The sequence below is a fragment of the Cololabis saira genome, chromosome 15 (assembly GCF_033807715.1).
Source record: "Cololabis saira isolate AMF1-May2022 chromosome 15, fColSai1.1, whole genome shotgun sequence".
NCBI lineage: Eukaryota > Metazoa > Chordata > Actinopteri > Beloniformes > Belonidae > Cololabis > Cololabis saira.
Window position 1 is genome coordinate 39256610 of NC_084601.1, and position 25168 is coordinate 39281777.

A 25168-nucleotide genomic window follows, 5' to 3' on the forward strand; every position below is an offset into this window, starting at 1 on the left:
TAACTAAACACCACATTTTCCAAACATTTGTCTTTATCCTTCCTGACAGAATCCAGACCATAATCCCAATTAAATCTGGAGATTGCACACAGCAGTCTGACTCCAAGATTTCTGTGAAAACATAATGCAATTCAGAACAAAAATTAAGTTTGTGATAATGCATAAACTACTCAGAAAGAAACCATGACGCACGTGCGTCATTCATACAAACATAGATGCACTCTTCCATTCACACAAATACATATCACTTTTAGTCTTTTTTTTCCTCCTTTTATTATAAAAAAGCAATTTGTTATATTATTTCTTTGTATACTGCGTTATACTGTTAGGGCTAGGTCAAATGTTGAAAAGCATGCACTTTCTTTTGGTCGTAGTCGAGTCTCGTGTTGGCAAATAACTCCCAAGTGCGTCAGTCCTGGGCTTGAATCGTCAGGATGTCTCAGCGTGATCCTACCAAGCACTCCGAGTTATTCACCAGCCCGTTTTATGTCCACATTTGTTAAACTGCAAACAATTTTAGATCATTCACGTTTTTTTTTTTTTTTTTTTTTTTTTTTTTTTTTACACCTTTCTTTCTTTTTTGTCTTTCGAGAATTTTGCATCCAGTCTTGGCTCGTTTGGCCACTGAGTCCCAAACATGTGTGGATGCATCTCCTCTTCCCCTCTCATTTGCTTTGAATTTAATCATTGTCTTTTCAGATTCCTCGTTTTTTCATCACAAACTGGGAGGACTGGGAGTTCTTGGCATCCAGTTTGTTTGTGTACATTGTATCCCAGCGTTCCAGCTGAAACATCATCTCACATTTCTTCAGGGTCAAAGTGGGTAAATATTTGGGAGAGGGAGGGGATAATAGCTTGATTGATTATTGGAGTATCTGTGTCCAGCTTAAGTCCTTCTTTTTTGCAGGTAATGGGACTCAGTTGGTGGCGATGATGATGATGGATCCCTCCTCCGCGTCCTCGCACGGCGTGACCTCGAACGGTTTCCTCTCTGCCGTGGATGCAGCGTGCTGTGCTGGTAGTCCCGGGCTGGAACCCCTGGTGGCCGCCGGCTCCTCCCTCAGCGGGGACGGTGTGAGGGAGCACGGCTCCGGCTCCAGGGTTAGTGTCACCTCCTCCACCTGCACAGGTAACACCGTTAATAAGGACTGTTATTTACAGTAATCCCTCGCTATAACGCGGTTCACCTTTCCCGTCTCGCTGCTTCACGGATTTGCATTGTGCATCCTGTTCTGCATTCTGATTGGCTAAACCGGGGCTCGGCAACCCAAAATGTTGAAAGAGCCAGATTGGACCAAAAACACAAAAAACTAATATGTCTGGAGCCGCAAAAAATGAAAAGTCTTGTATAAGCCTTAGAATGAAGGCAAATGGCGAAAGGCAAAATGTCAAGAAAAAAGTCGAAATGTCGAGAAAAAAGTTGAAATGTTGAGAAAAAAGTCAAAATTTCAAGAAAAACATTTGAAATGTCGAGATTAATGTTGAAGTACAATCTCGAGAAAAAAAGCTGAAATGTCGAGAAAAAAGTCGAAATGTTGAGAAAAAAGTCAAAATGTCCAAAAAAAAGTCAAAATGTCGAGAAAAAAAGTCAAAATGTGAAGATTAATGTTGAAGTACGATCTTGAGAAAAAAGTCGAAATGTCGAGAAAAAAGTCGAAATGTCAAGGAAATACTCAAAATTTCATGAAAAAAGTCGAAATGTTGAGAAAAAAGTTGAAATGTCGAGAAAAAAGTCAAAATTTCAAGAAAAACATTCGAAATGTCGAGATTAATGTTGAAGTACAATGTCGAGAAAAAAGTTGAAATGTTGAGAAAAAAGTCAAAATGTCCAAAAAAAAGTTAAAATGTCGAGAAAAAAAGTCAAAATGTCAAGATTAATGTTGAAGTACGATCTTGAGAAAAAAGTCGAAATGTCGAGAAGAAAGTCAAAATGTTGAGAAAAAAGTCGAAATGTCAAGGAAATACTCAAAATTTCAAGAAAAAAGTTGAAATGTCGAGATTAAAAAGGAAAGGAAAAAGGAAGAAAAAAGAGAAAAAAAGGAAAAAAAGAAGGAAAAAAGAAGAAAAAAAAGAGAAAAAAAGGAGAAAAAAAGGAAAAAAAGAGAGAAAATAAAGGAAAAAAGAATAAAAAAGGAAAAAAAAAGGGAGAAAAATAAGAAAAAAAGGAAAAAAAAGGTCAAACATTTTTGAAAAAGCTCCAGGAGCCACTAGGGCGGCGCTAAAGAGCCACATGCGGCTCCGGAGCCGCATGTGGCTCCGGAGCCGCGGGTTGCTGACCCCTGGGCTAAACGGTGTCCCCGCTTCTTCACTTCCTGTGTCAATAACGTTGGTTGCTTAGCAACAGTGCTGGGAACGGCCAATGAACTTCAGCAGCAGCTCAAGAACAGGACTCTTTGATGAATCGTACATTACAGTTCTAAAATATAATCAATGGTGGCCGTTGGTTTACACGAAAACGAAGCTCAAAGTCACCAAAAACCATCATTTCTGAAAACTCCGGCCAAAGTGGAGATTTGCAAAAACTCCTTCTTCACGTTTGCTTGTAAACGGAGGGAAACGGAGATTTAGGCTTCAGAACGTCACATTATGCAACAGAAACATCACCACACTGCAAAAACTCAAAATCTTAACAAGAATATTTGTCTTATTTCTAGTTAAAATGTTTCATTTTTAGTCAAAAAAAGTGAAAATTTACTTGAAACAGGTGAAAATTGTCAAATAAGTTATTTATTTGGTAATGTCTCTTGTTTTAAGTGTAATGAGAGATTTTTTGACTAAAAATGAAACATTTTAACTAGAAATAAGACAAATATTCCTGGTAAGATTTTGAGTTTTTGCAGTGCAGCGTCATGTGTGTGATCTGTGTTTACAATTTGTTTGGCCACCGTCAGTATTTTCTTGTATTTTACCTGTTTTATATTCTAAAGTCACACTTAAAAGTAACTCCAATTCTCTGTCACTCCAAACGAAAGATTCTTGTTCATCTTGGAAGTAACTGGAAGTTACTCGTGTCATTTGTTGATGTTTTTTTCCAGGATTCTGATTGTCTAGCATGACTTTATCTTCTCGTTACACTGCCCCCTGTAGGTTTGGCTGCTCATAGCACCTTAACAGCGTATTTATGCAGGTTTGTGTAAATGATGGTATTTTTCAAAACGTAGATGGGGAAATATCTGTTTTTGTAAATACCCGGCTATGTGTAAACGTGGCCTCAGAATCTTTTTGCCCAGAAGAAAAAATAGCGACAAAAACTACCCATAACTATGTTCTTCTCTGGAAAAAAACACTCCTGCACCGCGGACTTTAGAAGAAAAAGACGCTACAGAGCGAGTCAGGATGCAGCATCACAGTCGGAAAAGCAGTGACAATTTGTCCTACTGTAGTTACTTATTGTATTTTTTTTCATAATCATTTTTCATTTTCTCCCGGTCAAATCCAATTACTCGGGTCGCGGCGGGGCTGATCTCCGCAATTTGAAGCCTTATATAATAATTGTAAAAAAAAAAAAAAAGTTGCTACACTGCAAAAACTCAAAATCTTAACAAGAATATTTGTCTTATTTCTAGTTAAAATGTCTCATTTTTAGTCAAAAGAAATCTCATTACACTTGAAACAAGACTCATCACTGGAAAAACAACAATTTTCACCTGTTTCAAGTAGATTTTCACTTAAAATAAGTAGAAAAATCTGCCAGTGGAACAAGATTGTTTTGCTTGTAATGAGAAGATAAATCTTGACCCACTGGCAGATTTTTCTACTTATTTCAAGTGAAAATTTACTTGAAACAGGTGGAAATTGTCAAATAACAAGTTATTTATCTGGTGAGGACTCTTGTTTTAACCCTATACTGTCTTTGGGTCAAAATGACCCAATTCTTCTATCTTTCTTTCCTCCTACTCTCTCCTTCGTTTTTCCTTTCCTCTTTTCCTCCTTTTTTACCCTCCTTTACTCCTTTTTCTTCCTACCTCCCTTCTATCTAGGGTTGCCACCTTTCAGAAATAGAAATAAGGAACACCTGATTTCAGCAGCGCAGGAGCCAAAAAAAAGCCCCTAAACTTCTAAACTGAATAAAAATGTGTTTATTTTATATGAAAAAACAAAATGCTTTGATTTAAAGTTTAAAGTGCTTTAATAGCATTGAACTTGCATGACTGTACAGACAGACAACCATACTAGCAACTGAAATATCCTCCTATGCTACGTATGTCCACATCAGCCCAGATGTAGAATATACATACAGGTGAAGAATATGGTGTAAAAGTTAATTTATTTCAATAATTCAACTAGAATATGGTGTAAAAGTTAATTTATTTCAATAATTCAACTAGAATATGGTGTAAAAGTTAATTTATTTCAATAATTCAACCAGAATATGGTGTAAAAGTTAACTTATTTCAATAATTCAACTAGAATATGGTGTAAAAGTTAATTTATTTCAATAATTCAACTAGAATATGGTGTAAAAGTTAACTTATTTCAATAATTCAACTAGAATATGGTGTAAAGGTTCATTTATTTCAATAATTCAACTACAATATGGTGTAAAAGTTAATTTATTACAATAATTCAACTACAATATGGTGTAAAAGTTAATGAAAATACGGTACAAATCGTGTCCCGTATTAGTTCAATACGGGACGCAACATTTTTTTCTCAAATAAAGGACAATTCCATATTTTACGGGACGGGTGGCAACCCTACTTCTATCATTCGTTCCTTTATTACCTTCTATGCTTTTCCTTCCTTCATTACATCTTTTCTCCCTTCCTTACTCCCTTTCCTACTTTCTTCCTTCTTTCCTTCTTTTCTCCTTTCTTCCTTACTTCCTTCTTTCCTTCATTCCTTCTTTTCTCCCTTGACCCAAAGACAGCACAAAGGGGTTAAGTGAGATTTTTTGACTAAAAATGAGACATTTTAACTACAAATAAGACAAATATTCCTGGTAAGATTTTGAGTTTTTGCAGTGTACTTCACAGATTTCACTTATCAGGGGTTCTTTTTGCAACGTAACCCCCGCGAAACACGAGGCATTACTATATTTTTATTCAGAAAAGTTTAGCAGACGTGGTTCTGTCAGGATGCGGTGCAGTAAAAACCTGCCTCACCCTCGTATGCTCTTCCTCCTCGTCCGGTTGATCCGGGTTGTCTTCAGACTCCAGTTCTGGCTCCTCTCCGACCGTCTCCACCACCGCTCCGACCACGTCAGCCATCAGCGCGCTCAGCCCGACCACCTCCCCCTGCAACCAGTTACGTTTACACACTCAACTTGTTGATTTGTTATTTTGCTGCTGATTTTAGGTTGGAAACAGAATCAGGCGGTTTCTGTCACTTCACTGCAAAAACTCAAAATCTTACCAGGAATATTTGTCTTATATCTAGTTAAAATGTCTCATTTTTAGTCAAATAAATCTCATTACACTTAAAACAAGAATCATGACCAGTTATTTCACAATTTTCACCTGTTTCAAGTAAATTTTCACTTGAAATAAGTAGAAAAATCTGCCAGTGGGACAAGATTTATCTTCTCATTACAAGCAAAAAAATCTTGTTCCACTGGCAGATTTTTCTACTTATTTTAAGTGAAAATCTACTTGAAACAGGTGAAAATTGTTGTTTTTTCCAGTGATGAGTCTTGTTTTAAGTGTAATGAGATTTTTTTTAACTAAAAATGAGACATTTTAAAGCAGCACAACGTAACTTTCAGCTTTTCTGAGTTTGGCGGCATCTTTTGGACAAAAGCGGTAGTGCTTTACCAGAAAGAACACTACGTTCCCATGAGCACCAGCGCGTACTGCCGGAAAACTCCTGTCCCATCGCTGCATTTGTTTTGAGAGAAGACGGGACGCTTTTCTGTTTCACCAAGTGAACAGACGGAACGCAAAAAAAAAGATGTTAAACTGCTGGAAAGGAACTGGAATTTACCGGGATACCTTAAACAAGGAAGCCAGGGAGTGGTATATGGAGAAAATAATGATTATTAACGGTCTGGATCCATATGAAATCCCTACTGAAGAATGGAGCTCCTCGTCGGAGCTGCACTCTTTAGAAGGATTTACTGCCGCGGTTCTGCAGAACCACCGTCTCCGGCTACCTTGTTTAGGAGTGTTTGGCAGCTGCTTTGGTAAATGTTTGACTCGCCATGTGTTTCAATAAATTTGTATAATAGTACAACATACAGTACATGTTTTGTATCCCTCTTACTTCTCTTTTCTTTTTTTTTGACTGCTATATTATGTTGAAGAGGCGTGAGCAATATTTTTGTTTTCCTCGTGAGATTATTTTTTTCCTCTGCAGCTACAAATAAGAGTTAATATTTTTTCCTCAACAAACTAGTTTTATCTGAAGATTGGGGTTAATTGCACCGCAGAGAGCTGGCCAGCAACTGCGTTTAGCTGGAGAAGTGGGGAATAAAACCCGTGTTTTGATCCGGTCTGTGTGAGTGTTTGTGGCTTAAGGCTGATTTATGGTCCTGCGTTAAATCGACGCAGATCCTACGGCGTAGGGTACGCGGCGACACGCACCGTACGTTGCGCGTCGCCACGTACTCTACGCCGTAGGTCTGCGTCGATTTAACTCAGAACCATAAATCAGGCTTTACTGTGTGGAAGGTTTGGTCGTTACAGCCGCGATCCAAGCGAGCCGACGACTCTTTCACTCTTTTACTCTGTTATATCAGATACTCGGCCTCCGTGGTTCTGCCTCCGAGCAGGAAACCGTTGAAAAGTTAAACCATTAGGATCTTTTCCACACGTCTGTTGTGTGTAGCTGCTGCAGCAGCAACGGGTTACCAGCTTCTGCAGAGCTCTGCGCTCCAAGCCCCGCCCATTTTCGTCTCGACTGCGAATCGGGAAGGAGGGGGAAGTGTATGGGCTCAAATTAATGCCATAAGTATTTTGTATCTGTAAATAAACTTTGTACTTGTAGAAATATTTCGTGCGTGTGCAAAAAATATTTGTACTTGCAAAAAATATTTGTACTTGTAAAACATATTTGTACTTCTAGATACAAAGCTACAAACTTTTTACAAAGCTACAAAGTTTTTTTTACAAAGCTACAAACTTTTTTTACAAAGCTACAAACTTTTTTTACAAAGCTACAAACTTTTTTTACAAAGCTACAAACTTTTTTTACAACTACGAGTTATGGCACTGTTTTGACGTGCCAAAACTAAGAGCGCTACCTTGTTCTCTATAGCTGATATAACATGAATTACTCCTATGTGGGATCAATAAAGTTCTTATTTTTGCCATATGAGAAAATTAAATATATTATATTTGATGCCTAACTGTTTCCCAAGTATATTAGTGCATATGTGAATGGATAAATGAGACGTAAAACGTAAATTTCTTTGTAGAAAAGTGCTTTATGAAAATAAGTCAATTTACTTGTATTAGTTTGCAGCGCAGTCTTGAACATCCAATATGGCGGCGACGTCAGTAGGCGATGCAATGTGCTGATTGGCTATCCAGAAACGCTTTGAAACCCGTGCCAAAGATCGCTGATTGGCTGTTAGTTTTGGCACGTCAAAACACTGCCAAAACTCGTAGTTATAAAAAAAGTTTGTAGCTTTTGAAAAAAAGTTTGTAGCTTTTGTAAAAAAAAGTTTGTAGCTTTGTAAAAAAAAGTTTGTAGCTTTGTAAAAAAAGTTTGTAGCTTTGTAAAAAGTTTGTAGCTTTGTAAAAAAAAGTTTGTAGCTTTGTAAAAAAAGTTTGTAGCTTTGTAAAAAAAGTTTGTAGCTTTGTAAAAAGTTTGTAGCTTTGTATCTAGAAGTACAAATATGTTTTGCAAGTACAAATATTTTTTTCACACGCACAAAATATTTTTACAAGTACAAATATTTTTTGCAAGTACAAATATTTTTTGCACACGCACAAAATATTTCTACAAGTACAAAGTTTATTTACAGATACAAAATACTTATGGCATTAATTTGAGCCCATAGAAGTGACGTATGCCGTAAAGCAGTCAAAGTCGTAAAGATTTGTAGTTTTTTAGTGTGGCAGGGTTCCTACCATGCTACTCAAAGTTACATAGTGCCAGTGAAGGCGATACAGACCCCTCAGACCATGACAGAGGTGTCATTAAACCTGTTGGAAGTTGATGTACCATCACAATGACTCTGGAAATATGATATTAAGGTGGAAAAGTTACGTAGTGTCGCTTTAACTAGAAATAAGACAAATTTTCTTGTTAAGATTTTAAGTTTTTGCAGTGTTTCTATATGTGAATCATAGGCAGGCATCAGTCCTTCATTTGAAATCCTGTAATAATTCACATCAGACAACAAAAGAAAAAGAAAAAACAACATGTATAAGAGTGCAACAGTCCGGACTCCACCCGGTTTCCCTGTGCAAGACGGTAAAGGAAACAGACAGATACTGCGGTGGGTGCAACAGTCACAGATGCTGAATCCAAATGCCTGGAGTCGTAAACACGCCGACGTTGGGACATGCCACTGTGGCTACGGGGCTGATTTTTACCCTCAATATTCAAATCCACGTCAGGCTGTCATGCAGACTTTTGGGAGTGCTGCATGCAGACCTTCAGCCTGTCTCCTACCTGCAAGACTTCCCTGGCAGCTCAGCACTGCCTGTGCTACAGATGTGTGCTTAAAAGGCCTGCTGATATAGACAAAGCCAAATCCATAAGACAAAGAATAAGTAGAAATCAAAGTCAAGGTTAAAGAAAAATTTGAAGAAAAAGATTAGTTTTGTGCAAGGAATGCTAATCTAATGTGTTTACCTTTGACAGAACCGGCCAAACAACATCGATTGCACTGCAAAAACTCTGCGGTGCAGGAGTGTTTTTTTCCAGAGAAGAACATAGTTATGGATAGTTTTTGTCGCTATTTTTTCTTCTGGGCAAAAAGATTCTGAGGCCACGTTTACACATAGCCGGGTATTAACAAAAACGGATATTTCCCCATCTACGTTTTGAAAAATACCATAATTTACACAAACCTGCATACCGTAAATATGCTGTTAAGGTGCTATGAGCAGCCAGACCTACAGGGGGCAGTGTAACGAGAAGATAAAGTCATGCTAGCCAATCGGAATCCTGGAAAAAAACATCAACAAATGACACGAGTAACTTCCAGTTACTTCCAAGATGAACCAGAGTCTTTGGTTTGGAGTGACAGAGAAGTGGAGTTACTTTTAAGTGTGACTTTAGAATATAAAACAGGTAAAATACAAGAAAATATTGATGGTGGCCAAACAAATTGTAAACACAGGTCGCACACGTGACGCTGCACTGCAAAAACTCAAAATCTTACCAGGAATATTTGTCTTATTTCTAGTTAAAATGTCTAATTTTTTGTCAAAAAATCTCATTACACTTAAAACAAGACATTACGAGATAAATAACTTATTTGACAATTTTCACCTGTTTCAAGTAAGATTTTCACTTTTTTCCAGTGATGAGTCTTGTTTTAAGTGTAATGAGATTTTTTTTTACTAAAAATGAAACATTTTAACCAGAAATAAGACAAATATTCTTGATTTTGAGTTTTTGCAGTGTGGTGACGTTTCTGTTGCATAAATGTCCGTTTCCCTCCGTTTTTGCAAATCTCAAAAAAACTGTCTTCAGTGTTTTTATTAAATATTAAGCCTCTACACTGCTAAAACTCAAAATCTTACCAGGAATATTTGTCTTATTTCTAGTTAAAATGTCTCATTTTTGGTCAAAAAATCTCATTACACTTAAAACAAGACATTACCAGATAAATAACTTATTTGACAATTTTCACCTGTTTCAAGTAAATTTTCACTTGAAATAAGTAGAAAAATCTACCAGTGGGACAAGATTTATCATCTCATTACAAGCAAAAAAATATTGTTCCACTGGCAGATTTTTCTACTTATTTTAAGTGAAAATCTACTTGAAACTGGTGAAAATGAGACATTTTAACTAGAAATAAGACAAATATTCTTGTTAAGATTTGAGTTTTTGCAGTGTATGTCTTCATGTAATGACTAGCATGTTGTTACTGTTGTATTGAATCTCTTGTCTCGTTCACTGTGTTATAGAAACTAAAAAGAAAGAGGTTGATATCCGTGTGAGTATAAATTCAGTCCTGCACCTCTGCGTCCCCGTACACCTCTGTCAGAAATACACCATCCAAATAACTGGAGGGAATACAAATGGAAGGTGATCACAAGGTTCTTTCGGACACCAGAAATAGTGGCCAAAATGGGTCCGACACACTCTAATAAATGCTGGAGAAACTGTGGCATGCAGATAGGCAACCATACTCACATATTCTGGACATGCTCAAAATACATAAATACATATTGGGAAGATGTGTTTGTGGCCCTTTCAGTAGTATTTAATCAAGATCTCATAAAAGATCCGACGGTGGCAAATACTAGGTGTGATGCCGGAAGGAATTGAGGGTAGAGGTAAAAAATATCTCTTACAGATATTACTGACAGCAGCAATTAAGTGCATCACTATTACGGTAATTGGTTAAAATCTGACCCCCAACATACATGTGGACTGAAAAAGTCTGGGAAATCTTTCAGATGGAGCAGATAAGTGTTTTTCTTAAAAGGTGGAGCCCTGCCATGTTTCTGTTAACGCAGTGCATGGACTCTTCTACACATTCACAAGTAATACATAAAACACACTCATGCACACACACATACCCCATCCCCCCTTTTTTAAATTTATTTATTTATTTTTTCATATTTATTATTTTTATGTACTTTGCTTATTTTTTTTTATTTTCCTCTTCTTCCGTGTCTCGATCTTACGACAGAGTATTAGGGCCAAACAAAAAAACAAAAAAAGGAAATTACGAGAATAAAGTCATAATATTACGAGAATAAAGTCGTAATATATTATAAATATATAAATATAACTTCACAAGATGCTCAATATTCCTCATTTTAACACAGGGAGAAGAAGCTCTTCCTGTTAGAGTTCTCATAAATTATATTCTCATAATATTACGACTTTATTCTCATAATATTACGACTTTATTCTATTACGACTTTATTCTCGCAACATTACGACTTTATTCTCGTAATTTTACGACTTTATTCTCATTATATTATGACTTTATTCTCGTAATTTCCATTTTTTTTTGTCTTAGTTTGGCCCTAATACTCCGTCGTACGATCTTATCTCTATTGCTTTGCTAATTAAATGGTGCAAACTAGTCTGTGGGTACAGACGTAATAAATGTAAAAAGGTAGACGATGTGTATGTAAAGGAATGTATAAGTTGCTGATACCGAAATAAAAACTACTGTATTTTCCGCACTATAAAGCGAAACCTAAAAACCTTCAATGTTTTCAAAAGCTGACCATGCGCCTTATAATCCAGTGCGCCTTATATATGGATCAATATTGAGCTGCAACAGGTCTCGCAAAAATGGATGGCGTTTTGACGGGTATACCGGCTTTTGCGAGAATGACGTTTATTTTGAGCGACGAAAAACAAAAAAATATATTTATTCTAATATGTCAAGATCACAATAATCTTCCAATTTAGAACTAAAATATTAAAGAACTAACACAAATAAAATACGCTTCAATTAAATACTTTTTTGTAATTTATTTTCCCAAGCCACTCGGAGCCGCAGTATAAGGATGAAAGAGCCGCATGCGGCTCCGGAGCCGCGGGTTGCCGACCCTTGGTCTAATGCAGGGGTCGGCAACCCGCGGCTCTAGAGTCGCATGTGGCTCTTTAGCGCCTATAGTGGCTCCTCCCTTTTTTCCTTCTTTTTTTTCTTCCTTTTTTTCCTTTTTTCCTTTCTTTTTTAATCTCAACATTTCAACTTTTTTCACGACATTTTGACTTTTTTTCTCATCATTTCGACTTTTTTTCTCGACATTTCGACTTTTTTCTCATCATTTCGACTTTTTTCTCAACATTTCGACTTTTTTTCTCGACATTTCGACTTTTTTTCTCGACATTTCGACTTTTTTCTCGAGATTGTACTTCAACATTGATCTCAACATTTGGACTTTTTTCTTGACATTTCGACTTTTTTCTCGAGATTCCGATTTTTTTTCTCGACATTTCGACTTTTTTTCTCGACATTTCGACTTTTTTCTCATCATTTCGACTTTTTTCTCAACATTTCGACTTTTTTCGGGAAATTTTGACTTTTTTCTTGACATTTTGTCATTTTTCTCAACATTTCAACTTTTTTCTCGACATTTCGACTTTTTTTCTCGACATTTCGACTTTTTCTCGAAATTTCGACTTTTTTCTCATCATTTCGACTTTTTTCTCGACATTTCTACTTTTATCTCATCATTTCGACTTTTTTCTCGACATTTTGAAATTTTTCTCGAGATTGTACTTCAACATTAATCTCAACATTTGGACTTTTTTCTTGACATTTTGACTTTTTTCGGGAAATTTTGACTTTTTTCTTGACATTTTGACTTTTTTTCTCGAAATTTCAACTTTTTTCTCGACATTTCGACTTTTATCTCATCATTTCGACTTTTTTCTCGACATTTCGAATTTTTTCTCGAGATTGTACTTCAACATTAATCTCAACATTTGGACTTTTTTCTTGACATTTTGACTTTTTTCTCGAAATTTTGACTTGTGCATAATGAAAAATAAAAATCTTCCCCCAGTTATAACTAATATAGATACATGCAGCATGTGTTTCCTTCATTCTAAGGTTTATACAAGACTTTTCATTTTTTGCGGCTCCAGACATATTTGTTTTTTGTGTTTTTGGTCCAATACGGCTCTTTCAACATTTTGGGTTGCCACCCCTGGTCTAATGGAAGCAGAACGTAACCGCAGCCTCTACTGTAGCGCCGTATAATGCGGTGTGCTTTATATATAGAAACATTTTTAAAATACATCATTCATTGAAGGTGCGCCTTATAATGCGGTGCGCCTTATAGTGCGGAAAATACGGTAAGTTAAAAATAAAAGAAGAAATACACCATCATCCCCTCTGCAGGGTCTGTAATCCCAGGGCTGGGCTTCAGCAGGGTTGCTGGTTCCGTACCTGATGGGCGTCCACCTGCGCGGCCCCCCACAGGTCGGCCAGCCGGGGGTGGGTGGGCGGGCCCAGGCTGTGGATGGTGCTGTTGGGCGTGGCCTGCAGGGAGTGGGAGGCGCTGTGTAGCCGCTGCTCCAAGGACTGCAGGCGGAGAGAGAACAGAGGGAGCGGGGCTCGCTGGTTAATCCACCCCATCAATCTTTGCTTCTAACAATTATTTACAACCTAAACTAAATAAAAAACTCCATGATATTTAATAACAGAAGGAGTGACACTGACACTTCAATTAATATAGATGGTATTGGAATTAATAGAGTAAGGGAAACCAAGTTTTTGAGTGTCATGCTGGATGACAATTTGAATTGGACTGCAAAAACTCAAAATCTTAACAAAAATATTTGTCTTATTAGGGCCCGAGCACCTTCAGTGCGAAGGCCCTTTTGTATCTGTAGGAATTTTTATTATTATTTTCCTGACAAAAGGAAGGCCTTTTTGCCCCCTTAAACGTGCCCAAAAAGTCACCAAATTTTGCACCCAAGCCAGGCCTGGCGAAAAATTTGATATTTAATGGTTTGCATTAATGGGCGTGGCAAAATGGCTCAACAGCGCCCCCTAGAAAACTTTGTGCCTCAAGCCCCGCGATACGGTTTGACGTACATGCACGAAAATCGGTACACACCTGTATCATGGCGCAACTTAAAGAAAAGTCTCTGGGCGTCATGTCGAGAAACCGAACAGGAAGTCGGCCATTTTGAATTAATCGTGTCATTTTGGCGAAATTTATGCCTTCCTTCGGCAGTTAATTCAGCCCGAACCGTAACGTTCCCCCAAGTGTGTTATACATCAAAATGTGCATCTCCATCCTCCGACCCCACGCATTACTTTTCTCTTTCGAAAGCGTTACCGTGGCGACGCTAGACGCCAAAAAGCGTGCCCACCCTTCATCTGATTGGTTCAGACAGAAAAAACTTTGCGCCTCAAGCCCCATAATACGGTTTGACGTACATGTACGAAAATCGGTACACACCTGTATCATGTCGCAACTTAAAGAAAAGTCTCTTGGCGCCATGGCCGAAACCGAACAGGAAGTCGGCCATTTTGAACATTCTGCATTAATCGCGTAATTTTGGAGCAATATATGCCATTCCTTCGAGAATTAATTCAGCCCGAACCGTATCGTGAACCCAGGTGTGATTTTACATCAAAATGTGCGTCTCCATCCTGGGACTACACGCATTACTTTTCTCTTTCAAAAGTGTTACCGTGGCGACGCTAGACGCCAACAAGCGCACCCCCCCTTCATCTGATTGGTCCATATTTGATAGTTCCCCAAAAGTCACCAAATTTTGCACCCAAGCCAGGCCTGGCGAAAAATTTGGTATTTAATGGTTTGCATTAATGGGCGTGGCAAAATGGCTCAACAGCGCCCCCTTGAAAACTTTGTGCCTCAAGCCCCACAATACTGTTAGACGTACATGCATGAAAATCGCTACACACCTGTATCATGGCGCAACTTAAACAAAAGTCTCTTGGGGTCATGCCCGAAACCGAACAGGATGTCGGCCATTTTGAATTAATCGTGTAATTTTGGCGAAATTTATGCCATTCCTTCGGCAGTTAATTCAGCCCGAACCGTAACGTGTCCCCAAGTGTGTTATACATCAAAATGTGCGTCTTCATCCTGCGACTACACGCATTACTTTTCTCTTTCAAAAGTGTTACCGTGGCGACGCTAGACGCCAAAAGGCGCGCCCCCTTTCATCTGATTGGTCCATATTTGATAGTTCCCCAAAAGTCACCAAATTTTGCACCCAAGCCAGGCCTGGCGATAAATTTGATATTTCATGGTTTGCATTAATGGGCGTGGCCTAACGGCTCAACAGCGCCCCCTAGAATACTTTTCTCTGCCATAACTTTTGAATGGTTTGACATAGAGAGTCGTGGGTGGTGTCATGGGACTCTGTAATGAGTTCTTAAGCTTCGTTAGCCTTAATTAGCCCCGCCCCTTCTTCTGATTGGTTGTCCCGATTTTCTGCTATAACTTTGGAATGGTTTGACATAGAGAGTCATGGGTGGTGTCATCAGATTCTTTATGGAGCCCTTGACCTTCATTGGCCTGAATTAGCCCCGCCCCTTCTTCTGATTGGTTGTCCCTTTTTTCTGCTATAACTTTTGATTGGTTTGACATAGGAAGTCGTGGGTGGTGTCATGGGACTCTGTAATGAGTTCTTAAGCTTTGTTGGCCTTAATTAGCCCCGCCCCTTATTCTGATTGGTTGTCCCGATTTTCTGCTATAACTTTGGAATGGTTTGACATAGAGAGTCGTGGGTGGTGTCATCAGATTCTGTATGGAGTCCTTGACCTTCATTGGCCTGAATTAGCCCCGACCCTTCTTGTGATTGGTTGTCCCTTTTTTCTGCTATAACTTTTGAATGGTTTGACATAGGAAGTCGTGGGTGGTGTCATTTCTGATATGCTTATGGGGGGCGGTGGCCGTGAGTGCGAGGGCCCGTTCATTGCTGCTTGCAGCTTTAATTTCTAGTTAAAATGTCTAATTTTTAGTCAAAAACTCTCATTACACTTAAAACAAGAGTCATTTCCAGAAAAATAACTTATTTGACAATTTTCACCTGTTTCAAGTAAATTTTCACTTAAAATAAGTAGAAAATTCTGCCAGTGGAACAAGATTTTTTTATTTCAAGTGAAAATTTACTTGAAACAGATGAAAATTGTCAAATAACAAGTTATTTTTCTGGTAATGAGTCTTATTTTAAGTGTAATGAGATTTTTTTTACTAAAAATGAGACATTTTAACTAGAAATAAGACAAATATTCTTGTTAAGATTTTCAGTTTTTGCAGTGAATATCAAAAACAATTGCTCTGTTACACAAAGTAAAGGATTCATCGGACAACAAAGCATTGTACATTTTATATAACGCTATGATTGTTCCATATCTGACCTACTGTGTTGAAGTTTGGGGAAATGCCTGTAAAACATTTATTTAGTCAATTTTCATTTTGCAAAAAAGAGCCATAAGAATAATCAGTAGAAAACGATATAGAGATCCAACAAATCTATTATTCCTTCAGTTACAATTGTTGAAATTTCATGAATTAGTAGATTATAGTATTCTGCAAATTATGTTTAAAGCTCATAAAAAAAACTTTATCAATCAACATTCAGAAAAGATTTGAAAAAAGAGAAAACAAGTATAACTTAAAAGGAACAGAGATGTTTAAAAAAACAAGATTCAGGACTAAATTGATGGAACGTTGTGTTTCTGTGAAAGGAATCAGTTTATGGAACAATCTGAATAAAGAAATCAAAGAATCCAAATCAAACATTACATTCAAAAGAACAATTAAAGCCAGTATGTTAAGTAAATATAATGAAATATAATGTAATATGTTGGTTACGTTTGCTTGACATACCCAGTGTCATGAAAGGTATGAACATTGTTTGTTATTGTTGAATGGTATTAACTGAGTTGTGACTTGGGAACTAAGAAGGAATGTGACTGTCTGTGTCGGCGGCTATTTTATTTTTAGGTTTTTTTGTTTACTTTGTTGTTGTTTTTTAATTTTTTAATTTACATTCTTTGTGAATTGATTTCTTGGGAAAAAGGGGCAGATTAAATAAGATTCTTCTTCTTTCTGCTCCCTTTCATTCACAATTTAGGAACGTTTGTGTTTATATTGGATTGTTTGTGGTTTTATTTTGTCAATGAATGAAATAAAGAATAAATAAATTAAAAAAAAGGAACAGCAATTAATTTACTCTGATGTGCATTTCTTCGCAGATTGTAGGAGTCCGAGATATTTCAGGTTTTTTTCTTGTAAACCTCATTTAATTTGTTAATATTCACTCCTGGCCACTTTATTGGGGACACGTAATATGAAAATGAAACTGGTGAGTGTCTATAGAAGTACATACATATATGTACTGGTATACGTATACACTCACCTTTTCTTTTTTTATTTAACTATATCAGGTGTATGTAAAAGAGTGGATGGGAGTGTACATCATGTTTAGATGTATTTTGTAAAGTTGCTATCTATCCGTGTGTGATTCTCTGAGATTTACTCTGTAACTTTATTTTCTTTCAGAAGTAGGGCTGTTCGATTTTGCCCAAAAATAAAATCTCGATTTTTTTCTCTCAAAATCCGATTTTCCATTACGATTATTTTGTGAATTGACAAAAGGCAAAGAAATGATTTCCAATATGCTGTTTTTTATTGAACATTTGCCCCATTGGGCTTTAAGTGCAAACTTTGCTCTTATTAAACCAAAAATGAATGAATAAAGTGCAAAACTCTGTAAAATAAGTTGAAAAAAAGTTTTAAAAAATATAATAAAATATAAAGTTTTATCTCTGAAAATAAAAATCCGCAAATCAGCACTTGCAAACATACAGTAAGTTATATTTCCAAATAAATAAAACAAGACATTTTCTAATTAAACTAAACTGGGTCTTTGCATGCTAAATAATAATGCAACCCATGAAGGAGGTAGAGGTGTGTAATGTCAGTCATTACATTTGATATTCACATTTGCAAGTTTTTTGCAAGGAACACGAGGCGGTCTACCCGGTGGCATGTTAGTATATCACCATGGTTCCAACGCCCCCTCCTACACTAAAGAGCCTCTCCGATGGGGCACTTGTCGCAGGTATTGAGAGGTATTTCCATCAATCATTAATATGGTATCAATCATTAATATGTGTGCAGACAAGGTAAAAAAAAATAAAAAGTGAAAAATCGATTTTACGATTTTCACCTTTTAACATCGTTCTAATTACATAATCGCGATTACGATTTAAAATCGATTAATCAAACAGCCCTATTCAGAAGTGTAAATTGGCTTTGTCAAGCATGCCGACATAACCCATACCCTCCCAGATCCTGGCTTTTAGACTTATTTTTAACTGTCTGGTGCACATTTCTTCTAAAAGAGAAAAGAAAACATCACGGTTGTTTTGTTTTGCATCCTTGCCTTTAAAAGCTGAAATTGCTCCAGATTCCTTGGATTCCTTTCCAGTCTTTTCTTAATAAACGTTGTTTATTCCATAGAATAAACTCAGCTTCTGTTATTTAGTTCTGCACAGTAAGCTATCAAGTTACTCTTGCGTTTCAAAGATCTAATTAGAACACAAAGCAGCTTTTTTCTTCCTCTGTGTCCCAGAAGCTTTTCTAAATAGAGGAAATGTATTCTGTTGTTTCAAGCATCGTCTCTAGTTTTGCATCTACTTGAAATTCCTCCCAAGTCAGCGATGGTCGCGCAGACAGCATTAGGTAAACGTCTCGGTCTCATGTGTATGAAGTGATGCTAAGAAAATTGACTGAAAGGTTTAATTATAGATGTTGTGCAATTTATGTAACGATATATAATGTACCGGTAATGCATTCAAATCTTCTCAGGGGAGGCCGTAAAATGCAGCCAGTAAAGCTCATTTAGGTGTCTCGGATCAGCACACCTGTTCTGAGAGTCGCTGACCTTTTAAAGTTATTATTTCACAACCCGCGATGATTTAATGAGCTCTGAGAGTAAAGGAGCAGGAGCAGCCGGAGTGGCCGAGAAAGTCTCAACGTTTCATTAAAACATCATCTTCAGTAAATCTTTGAGAGGGCGTGGAGCTGAAACTCAGCATCATCTTTATTTAGCAAAAATAGAATGCAAAACCTCAGGCACTCAGTGCAAAAACTCAAAATCTTAACAAGAATATTTGTCTTATTTCTAGTTAAAATGTCTCATTTTTAGTCAAAAAAATCTCATTACACTTAAAACAAGACTCATTACTAGAAAAATAACTTATTTGACAATTTTCATCTGTTTCTTATTTTGAAATAAGTAGAAAAAATTTGCCAAAGGAACAAGATTTATCTTCTCATTACAAGCAAACAAATCTTGTTCCATTGGCAGATTTTTCTACTTATTTTAAGTGAAAAAAAAATTTTTGCAGTCCAATTCAAATTATCATCCAGCATGACACCCAAAAACTTGGTTTCCCTTACTCTATTCATTCCAATACCATCTATATTAATTCAAGTGTCAGTGTCTCTCCATCTGTTATTAAATATCATGACGTTTTTTTCACGAATATTTGTCTTATTTCTAGTTAAAATATCTCATTTTTAGTCAAAAAAATCTCATTACACTTAAAACAAGACTCATCACTGGAAAAAACAACAATTTTCACTTGTTTCAAGTAAATTTTCACTTAAAATAAGTAGAAAAATCTGCCAGTGGAACAAGATTTTTTTGCTTGTAATGAGAAGATAAATCTTGTCCCACTGGCAGATTTTTCTACTTATTTCAAGTGAAAGTTTATTTGAAACAGGTGAAAATTGTCAAATAAGTTATTTTTCTGGTAATGACTCTTGTTTTAATTGTAATGAGATTTATTTGACTAAAAATGAGACATTTTAACTAGAAATAAGACAAATATTCCTGGTAAGATTTTGAGTTTTTGCAGTGAAGTGACAGAAACCGCCTGATTCTGTTTCCAACTTAAAATCAGCAGCAAAATAACAAATCAACAAGTTGAGTGTGTTTTTTGCTTGTAATGAGAAGATAAATCTTGTCCCACTTATTTCAAGTGAAAATTTACTTGAAACAGGTGGAAATTGTCAAATAATAAGCCATTTTTCTGGTAAAAAGAAAAAGGACTGGCAGAAAAAGTAAATGAGGAAATAATAAAAGAATAAAAGCAACTCAAAATCTTACCAGGAATATTTGTCTTATTTCTAGTTAAAATGTCTCATTTTTAGTCAAAAAATCTCATTACACTTAAAACTCATTACCAGAAAAATAACTTTTGACAACAAATTTGACAATTTTCACCTGTTATTTTTCTGGTAATGACTCTTGTATTAAGTATTTTTCTTTTTACCAGAAAAATTGCTTATTATTTGACAATTTTCAGCTGTTTCAAATACATTTTCACTTGAATTAAGTAGAAAAATCTGCCAGTGGAACAAGATTTATCTTTTCATTACAAGCAAAAAAAATCTTGTTCCACTGGCAGATTTTTCTACTTATTTTAAGTGAAAATTTACTCGAAACAGGTGAAAATTGTTGTTTTTTCCAGTGATGAGTCTTGTTTTAAGTGTAATGAGATTTTTTTGGGACTAAAAATGAGACATTTTAACTAGAAATGAGACAAATATTCTTGTTAAGATTTTGAGTTTTTGCAGTGCTGGAAGCAGAAACATGTCCGATCAATAATTAGAACTGGTGAGTGTTTGCTGTGTTGTGTTGCTAGAGCCGGAGTTCTGAGTTTGCTTTGAGTAAAGGCGACAGTTGCCGCCCAGCAGTGTCTGCTATTTTGAATAGGTGGCAGAAACCGCTCGTGGCTGCTGAACCCCGAACATCCACGGCAGCAGCTGCTCCCACAGTCCTCTCATCGCTCAAACAAACACGGAGGATGTAACTCAGGGGAAGAGCTGAGAATGTGACACGATTAATAGAGGACGTTTCCTACCCTGCACTTTGTCCGGCTTGTTTAAAGGAGACCTATTATGAAAACCAGGTTTTTTCTTGCTTTAACATATATAAAGTGGTCTCTCCTCAGCCTGCCAACTCAGAGAAGGAGGAAAGAAACCAAATTCTGCAGTGTCTGTACAGCCGCCCGGATGATCGTCCAGTGTGATGTGGATCTACGAGACAATAAGATTCTGCTCCCGTTGTTACGTAACGACGATGCGTGAAACCACTAACTCTGGCTGGTCGAAATTTCGAGAAGAAAGTCAAAATGTCGATAAAAAAGTTGAAATGTCGAGCAAAAAAGTTGAAATGTCGAGAAAAAATTTGAAATGTCGAGCAAAAAAGTCGAAATGTCGAGGAAAAAGTCAAAATGTCGAGAAAAAAGTCAAAATGTCGATAAAAAAGTTGAAATTTTGAGAAAAAAAGTTGAAATTTTGAGAAAAAAAGTTGAAATTTCGAGAAAAAAAGTTGAAATGTCGAGGAAAAAGTCGAAATGTCGAGCAAAAAATTTGAAATTTCGAGCAAAAAATTCAAAATTTCGAGAAGAAAGTCAAAATGTCGAGAAAAAAGTCGAAATGTCGAGCAAAAAAGTCGAAATTTCAAGAAAAAAGTTGAAATGTCGAGAAAATAAGTTGAAATGTCGAGCAAAAAATTTGAAATGTCGAGCAAAAAATTCGAAATTTCGAGAAGAAAGTCAAAATGTCGAGAAAAAAGTCGAAATGTCAAGAAAAAAGTTGAAATGTCGAGAAAATAAGTTGAAATGTCGAGCAAAAAAGTTGAAATGTCGAGAAAAAATTTGAAATGTTCAATGCTGCGTCGCTGCGGCCAGTTAGGACAGTCCAATAGAAAATAAAGCAATGGAATTGATTTTGTTGCTGACGCTCGTTCGCATCGCATGCAGTTAGGACACAGTGTAAATAACTCCGCCGGCCGGAGCTTCCGGCATTTTTTCGTAGCAGTGTATCGCGTCATTCAGGCAGCCAATCAGCACAGAGTCTCATTATCATAGCCCCGCCCACTCAGAATCCCTCATAGATAATGAGGTTAGAGAATGGGAAGATAAAGACATGGCTCAGAGGCTGAATTTCTAATTTATTTAGCAAAAACAATCAAAAGCTTGTTTTTAAGACATTCAAGGCCTGTTTAAAATAGGGATTAGATGCCATAATAGGTCCCCTTTAAATGTTCTTCTCTGGTATTATGCGGTTGCCATGATTACAAAGACAGTGGCTTTGAGGGTTGGAAGGTTGAGCTAGAATCAACAGTACCAAAATAACCACCATCTCCCTCCGTTCATTCAGAGACTCATCTGCTGCTCACGGGCCACAGGCACCACACCGCCCCGCGCTACAGACCTGGTGCTGCTGTTGGTACTGCAGAATCTGCTGCTGTTGGTAGTGATGGAGCTGCTGGAGCTGTTGGAGTTGACTCTGGTGATGCAAGGCAAGCTGAGCCTGGTGCTGCTGGAGGTAACTTCCTACCGTCCCTTCATACCCATCCGCAGGTGTAGCCCCCGCTCCGCTGCTGCCCCCTGAAATAGCAGAGAAACGCGTGGTAACCGTCGGACAGAGATGTGTGTGCTGACTGTGACAAAGGATAGAAAATCAATAAGAATACAACAGACCATGTGAGAGTAGTAAATCATCACCGGGGGCCATGATGTAGGAGCCTGCAGCGGGTGAGGCCATGCCCGAGGGCTGGCTGGTGATTGGATCCCAGCCGTCGGAGGACGACAGGCAGTACAGGCCCTGGGAGACGTAGGTGTGAGGCCAGACATCTGCAGAGGATTGATGGAGCCCCTGGTCTGCTCGGGGATGCACCGGCACCAGCAGAGTTTAAGAGACAGGAAAACATAGACAGAAAAAAAATAAAAAAATAATTTAAAAACAAGTCACAGACATGGAAAAATTAATTGGTTCGTTGACATCCTGGGGCTTGAACCTGGTCCTCCAGGCCCAAGCCCACCTCTCTAGCCACTAGCTACCATCCATCCATCCATCCATTTTCTGCCGCTTATCCGGAACCGGGTCGCGGGGCAGCAGTCTAAACAGGGATGCCCAGACTTCCTTCATAGAGGCCCCCGGACTCCATACTCACTGACCCCCCACAGAATGGCACGAGGGACACGGTCAAATGCCTTCTCCAGATCCACAAAACACATGTAGACTGGTTGGGCAAACTCCCATGAACCCTCGAGCACCAGTGTTGTGCATGAACGCGTTCAAATGAACGTGTTCATTGAACACGTTCATTTCTGTGAGAACGTTGAACTGAACGCAACATATTTACACATAAAGAACTTGAACGTGAACTTGTTCATTCTGCAGATCATGAACTTGAATTTGAACTGTTCAGATTATGTGAGTTTCAGCTTCAGTGTTTAGGTCCAATTATTACGGAATAATCCTTCTCATTTCACCAGCGGGCGGCGCGCACATTTAAAATGCTCGACGAGCCCGGTGCAGTCTTTAGGAACGTAGGCTGATTTATGGTTCCGCGTTACACCTACGTACGCGGCGTGCGGACCGTATGGTTCGCGTCGCCGCGTGCCCTACGCAGTAGGCGTCGCCGTTGATTTAACGCAGAACCATAAATCAGCCTTGACTGGTGAAGACAGACGTTGCAGTCGCAGCGTCAGCGAGCCGTCAGATGATGATCCACTTATCTTTATCTGCGGGAATTTTACACATCGTCTCCCAAAGAGTCTGACGGTAAAAATCTAACCTTTCTGTGCAAATGATGTCCACCTGCGCTGAGAAAACGTCTGCCTCGTCAACTTCACATTTGAAACGTCATGTGAAGTGAAAGCATCTGTCCAGTGGGAGAAAATATCTGCTAGTCCTTAACAATCACAAAAGTTCCCAGAAAGACCAAGAGGTCTGATTTCCCAGTAACAGGTATAGACAAATTGATAATGCACTACATTGTTGGAGATTTACAGCCTCTGAATAAAGTTGAAACGCCACTAGGACAATACATGATAGTTTACAGCAGGGTCTCCAACCCTGTCCTGCATGTTTTACATGTTTCCTGCATCATCACACCTGATTCTAATTAATGATCATCATCAGCTTGTCATCCAGGGCTGCACAAGTCTGTTAATGACTGTCATTTATATCAGGGTTCTGAGGGGAAATATCTAAAACATGCAGGACAGGGTCCTGAGGACCAGGGTTGAAGACCACTGGTATACGGTGAACAGTTTTAGGATGGTGGCCGGGGGGCTTTTCATTCGTACTTCTCACCTAAAAATATTGAAATGAACTGAATTTGAACTAGTTCAAAATGAAAATGGTGAACTATGAACGTGAACAGTTCATTTTTAAACTATGTGAACTGAACTTTGAACTAGTTCATGAGAAGTATGAACTTGCACAACACTGTCGAGCACCCTGCGGAGGGTACAGAGCTGGTCCAGTGTTCCACGACCGGGACGAAAACCGCATTGTTCCTCCTGAATCCGAGGTTCAACTATCGGCCGTATTCTCCTCTCCAGTACCCTGGCGTAGACTTTCCCTGTGAGGCCACAGGCTGATATAGCCCGGTAGGACTCCTCCTTCAGTCTGACGGCATCCTGTACTTCCGGTGTCCACCACCGGGTTCTAGGATTGCCGCCACGACAGGCACCGGAGACCTTGCGTCCAAAACTTTGAGCCGCCTCGTCGACAATGGAGGCAGAGAACATGGTCCACTCGGACTCGATGTCCCCCGCCTCCCCCGGGATCTGAGAGAAGCTCTCCCGGAGGTGGGAGTTGAAGATGTCCCTGACAGAGGGCTCGGCCAGACGTTCCCAACAGACCCTCACAATCCGTTTGGGTCTGCCCGGTCTGTCCAACCTCCTCCAGGTGGTGATCAGTTGACAGCTCAGCCCCTCTCTTCACCCGAGTGTCCAAGACATGCGGCCGAAGGTCAGATGAAACGACAACAAAGTCGATCATTGACCTCCGGCCTAGGGTGTCCTGGTGCAGCGTGCACTAGGGCTGGGCGGTATGGACTAAAAAATGTATCACGATAATTTCTGGCATTTATCCCAATAACGATAAAAATTACGATAAAAAAAATACCAATTCAACTCCACCTTTGTAACTATAAATCTATCTCGCTCTCAGATCTGCCATGTTTGTTACACAAAAACATCATCAACGGGAATTTATCCTTTCTTTCTTCCTTCCTTCTTTTTTTCCTTCCTTCTTTCCTCCTGCTCTCTCCTTCCTTCTTCCCTTCCTCCTTTCTCCTTTCCTTGTTTTCTCCCTTCCTTCTCCCCCTTCCTTCCTTCCTTCCTTCCTTCCTTCCTTCCTTCCTTGTTTCCTTCCTTCCTTTTTCCCTTCCTTTTCTCCCTTCCTTCCTTCTTTCCTTGTTTTCTCCCTCCCTTCCTTCCTTCCTTCCTTCCTTCCTTCCTTCCTTCCTTCCTTCCTTCCTTCCTTCCTTCCTTCCTTCCTTCCTTCCTTCCTTCCTTCCTTCCTTCCTTCCTTCCTTCTTCCCTTCCTCTTTTCTCCCTTCCTTCCTTCTTTCCTTGTTTTCTCCCTCCCTCCCTTCCTTCCTTCCTTCCTTCCTTCCTTCCTTCCTTCCTTCCTTCCTTCCTTCCTTCCTTCCTTCCTTCTTCCCTTCCTCTTTTCTCCCTTCCTTCCTTCTTTCCTTGTTTCCTTCCTTCCTTCCTTCCTTTTTCCCTTCCTCTTTTTTCCCTTCCTTCCTTCTTTCCTTGTTT

At 38.4% G+C, this 25168-nt stretch overlaps 1 protein-coding gene across 11 annotated transcripts in view; it reads right to left on the bottom strand.

Annotated features, from left to right (window-relative positions):
• Window positions 1-227: 227 nt before the first annotated feature.
• Window positions 228-25168, bottom strand: part of LOC133460755 (protein FAM131B-like) — a 101739-nt gene continuing 76798 nt past the window's right edge. For 8 of the 11 annotated variants that reach the window (XM_061741515.1, XM_061741512.1, XM_061741507.1 and 5 more), the window contains 5 exons: window positions 22088-22267; window positions 21819-21994; window positions 12986-13120; window positions 5106-5237; window positions 228-1121 (listed from right to left, as the gene is read on the bottom strand). In XM_061741515.1, the coding sequence (XP_061597499.1) occupies window positions 918-1121; window positions 5106-5237; window positions 12986-13120; window positions 21819-21994; window positions 22088-22267 (827 nt within the window). In that variant the 3' untranslated portion in view covers window positions 228-917. The remainder of the gene's footprint in view (window positions 1122-5105; window positions 5238-12985; window positions 13121-21818; window positions 21995-22087; window positions 22268-25168) is intronic. The other 3 variants (XM_061741514.1, XM_061741518.1, XM_061741517.1) reach the window with 2 other exon arrangements.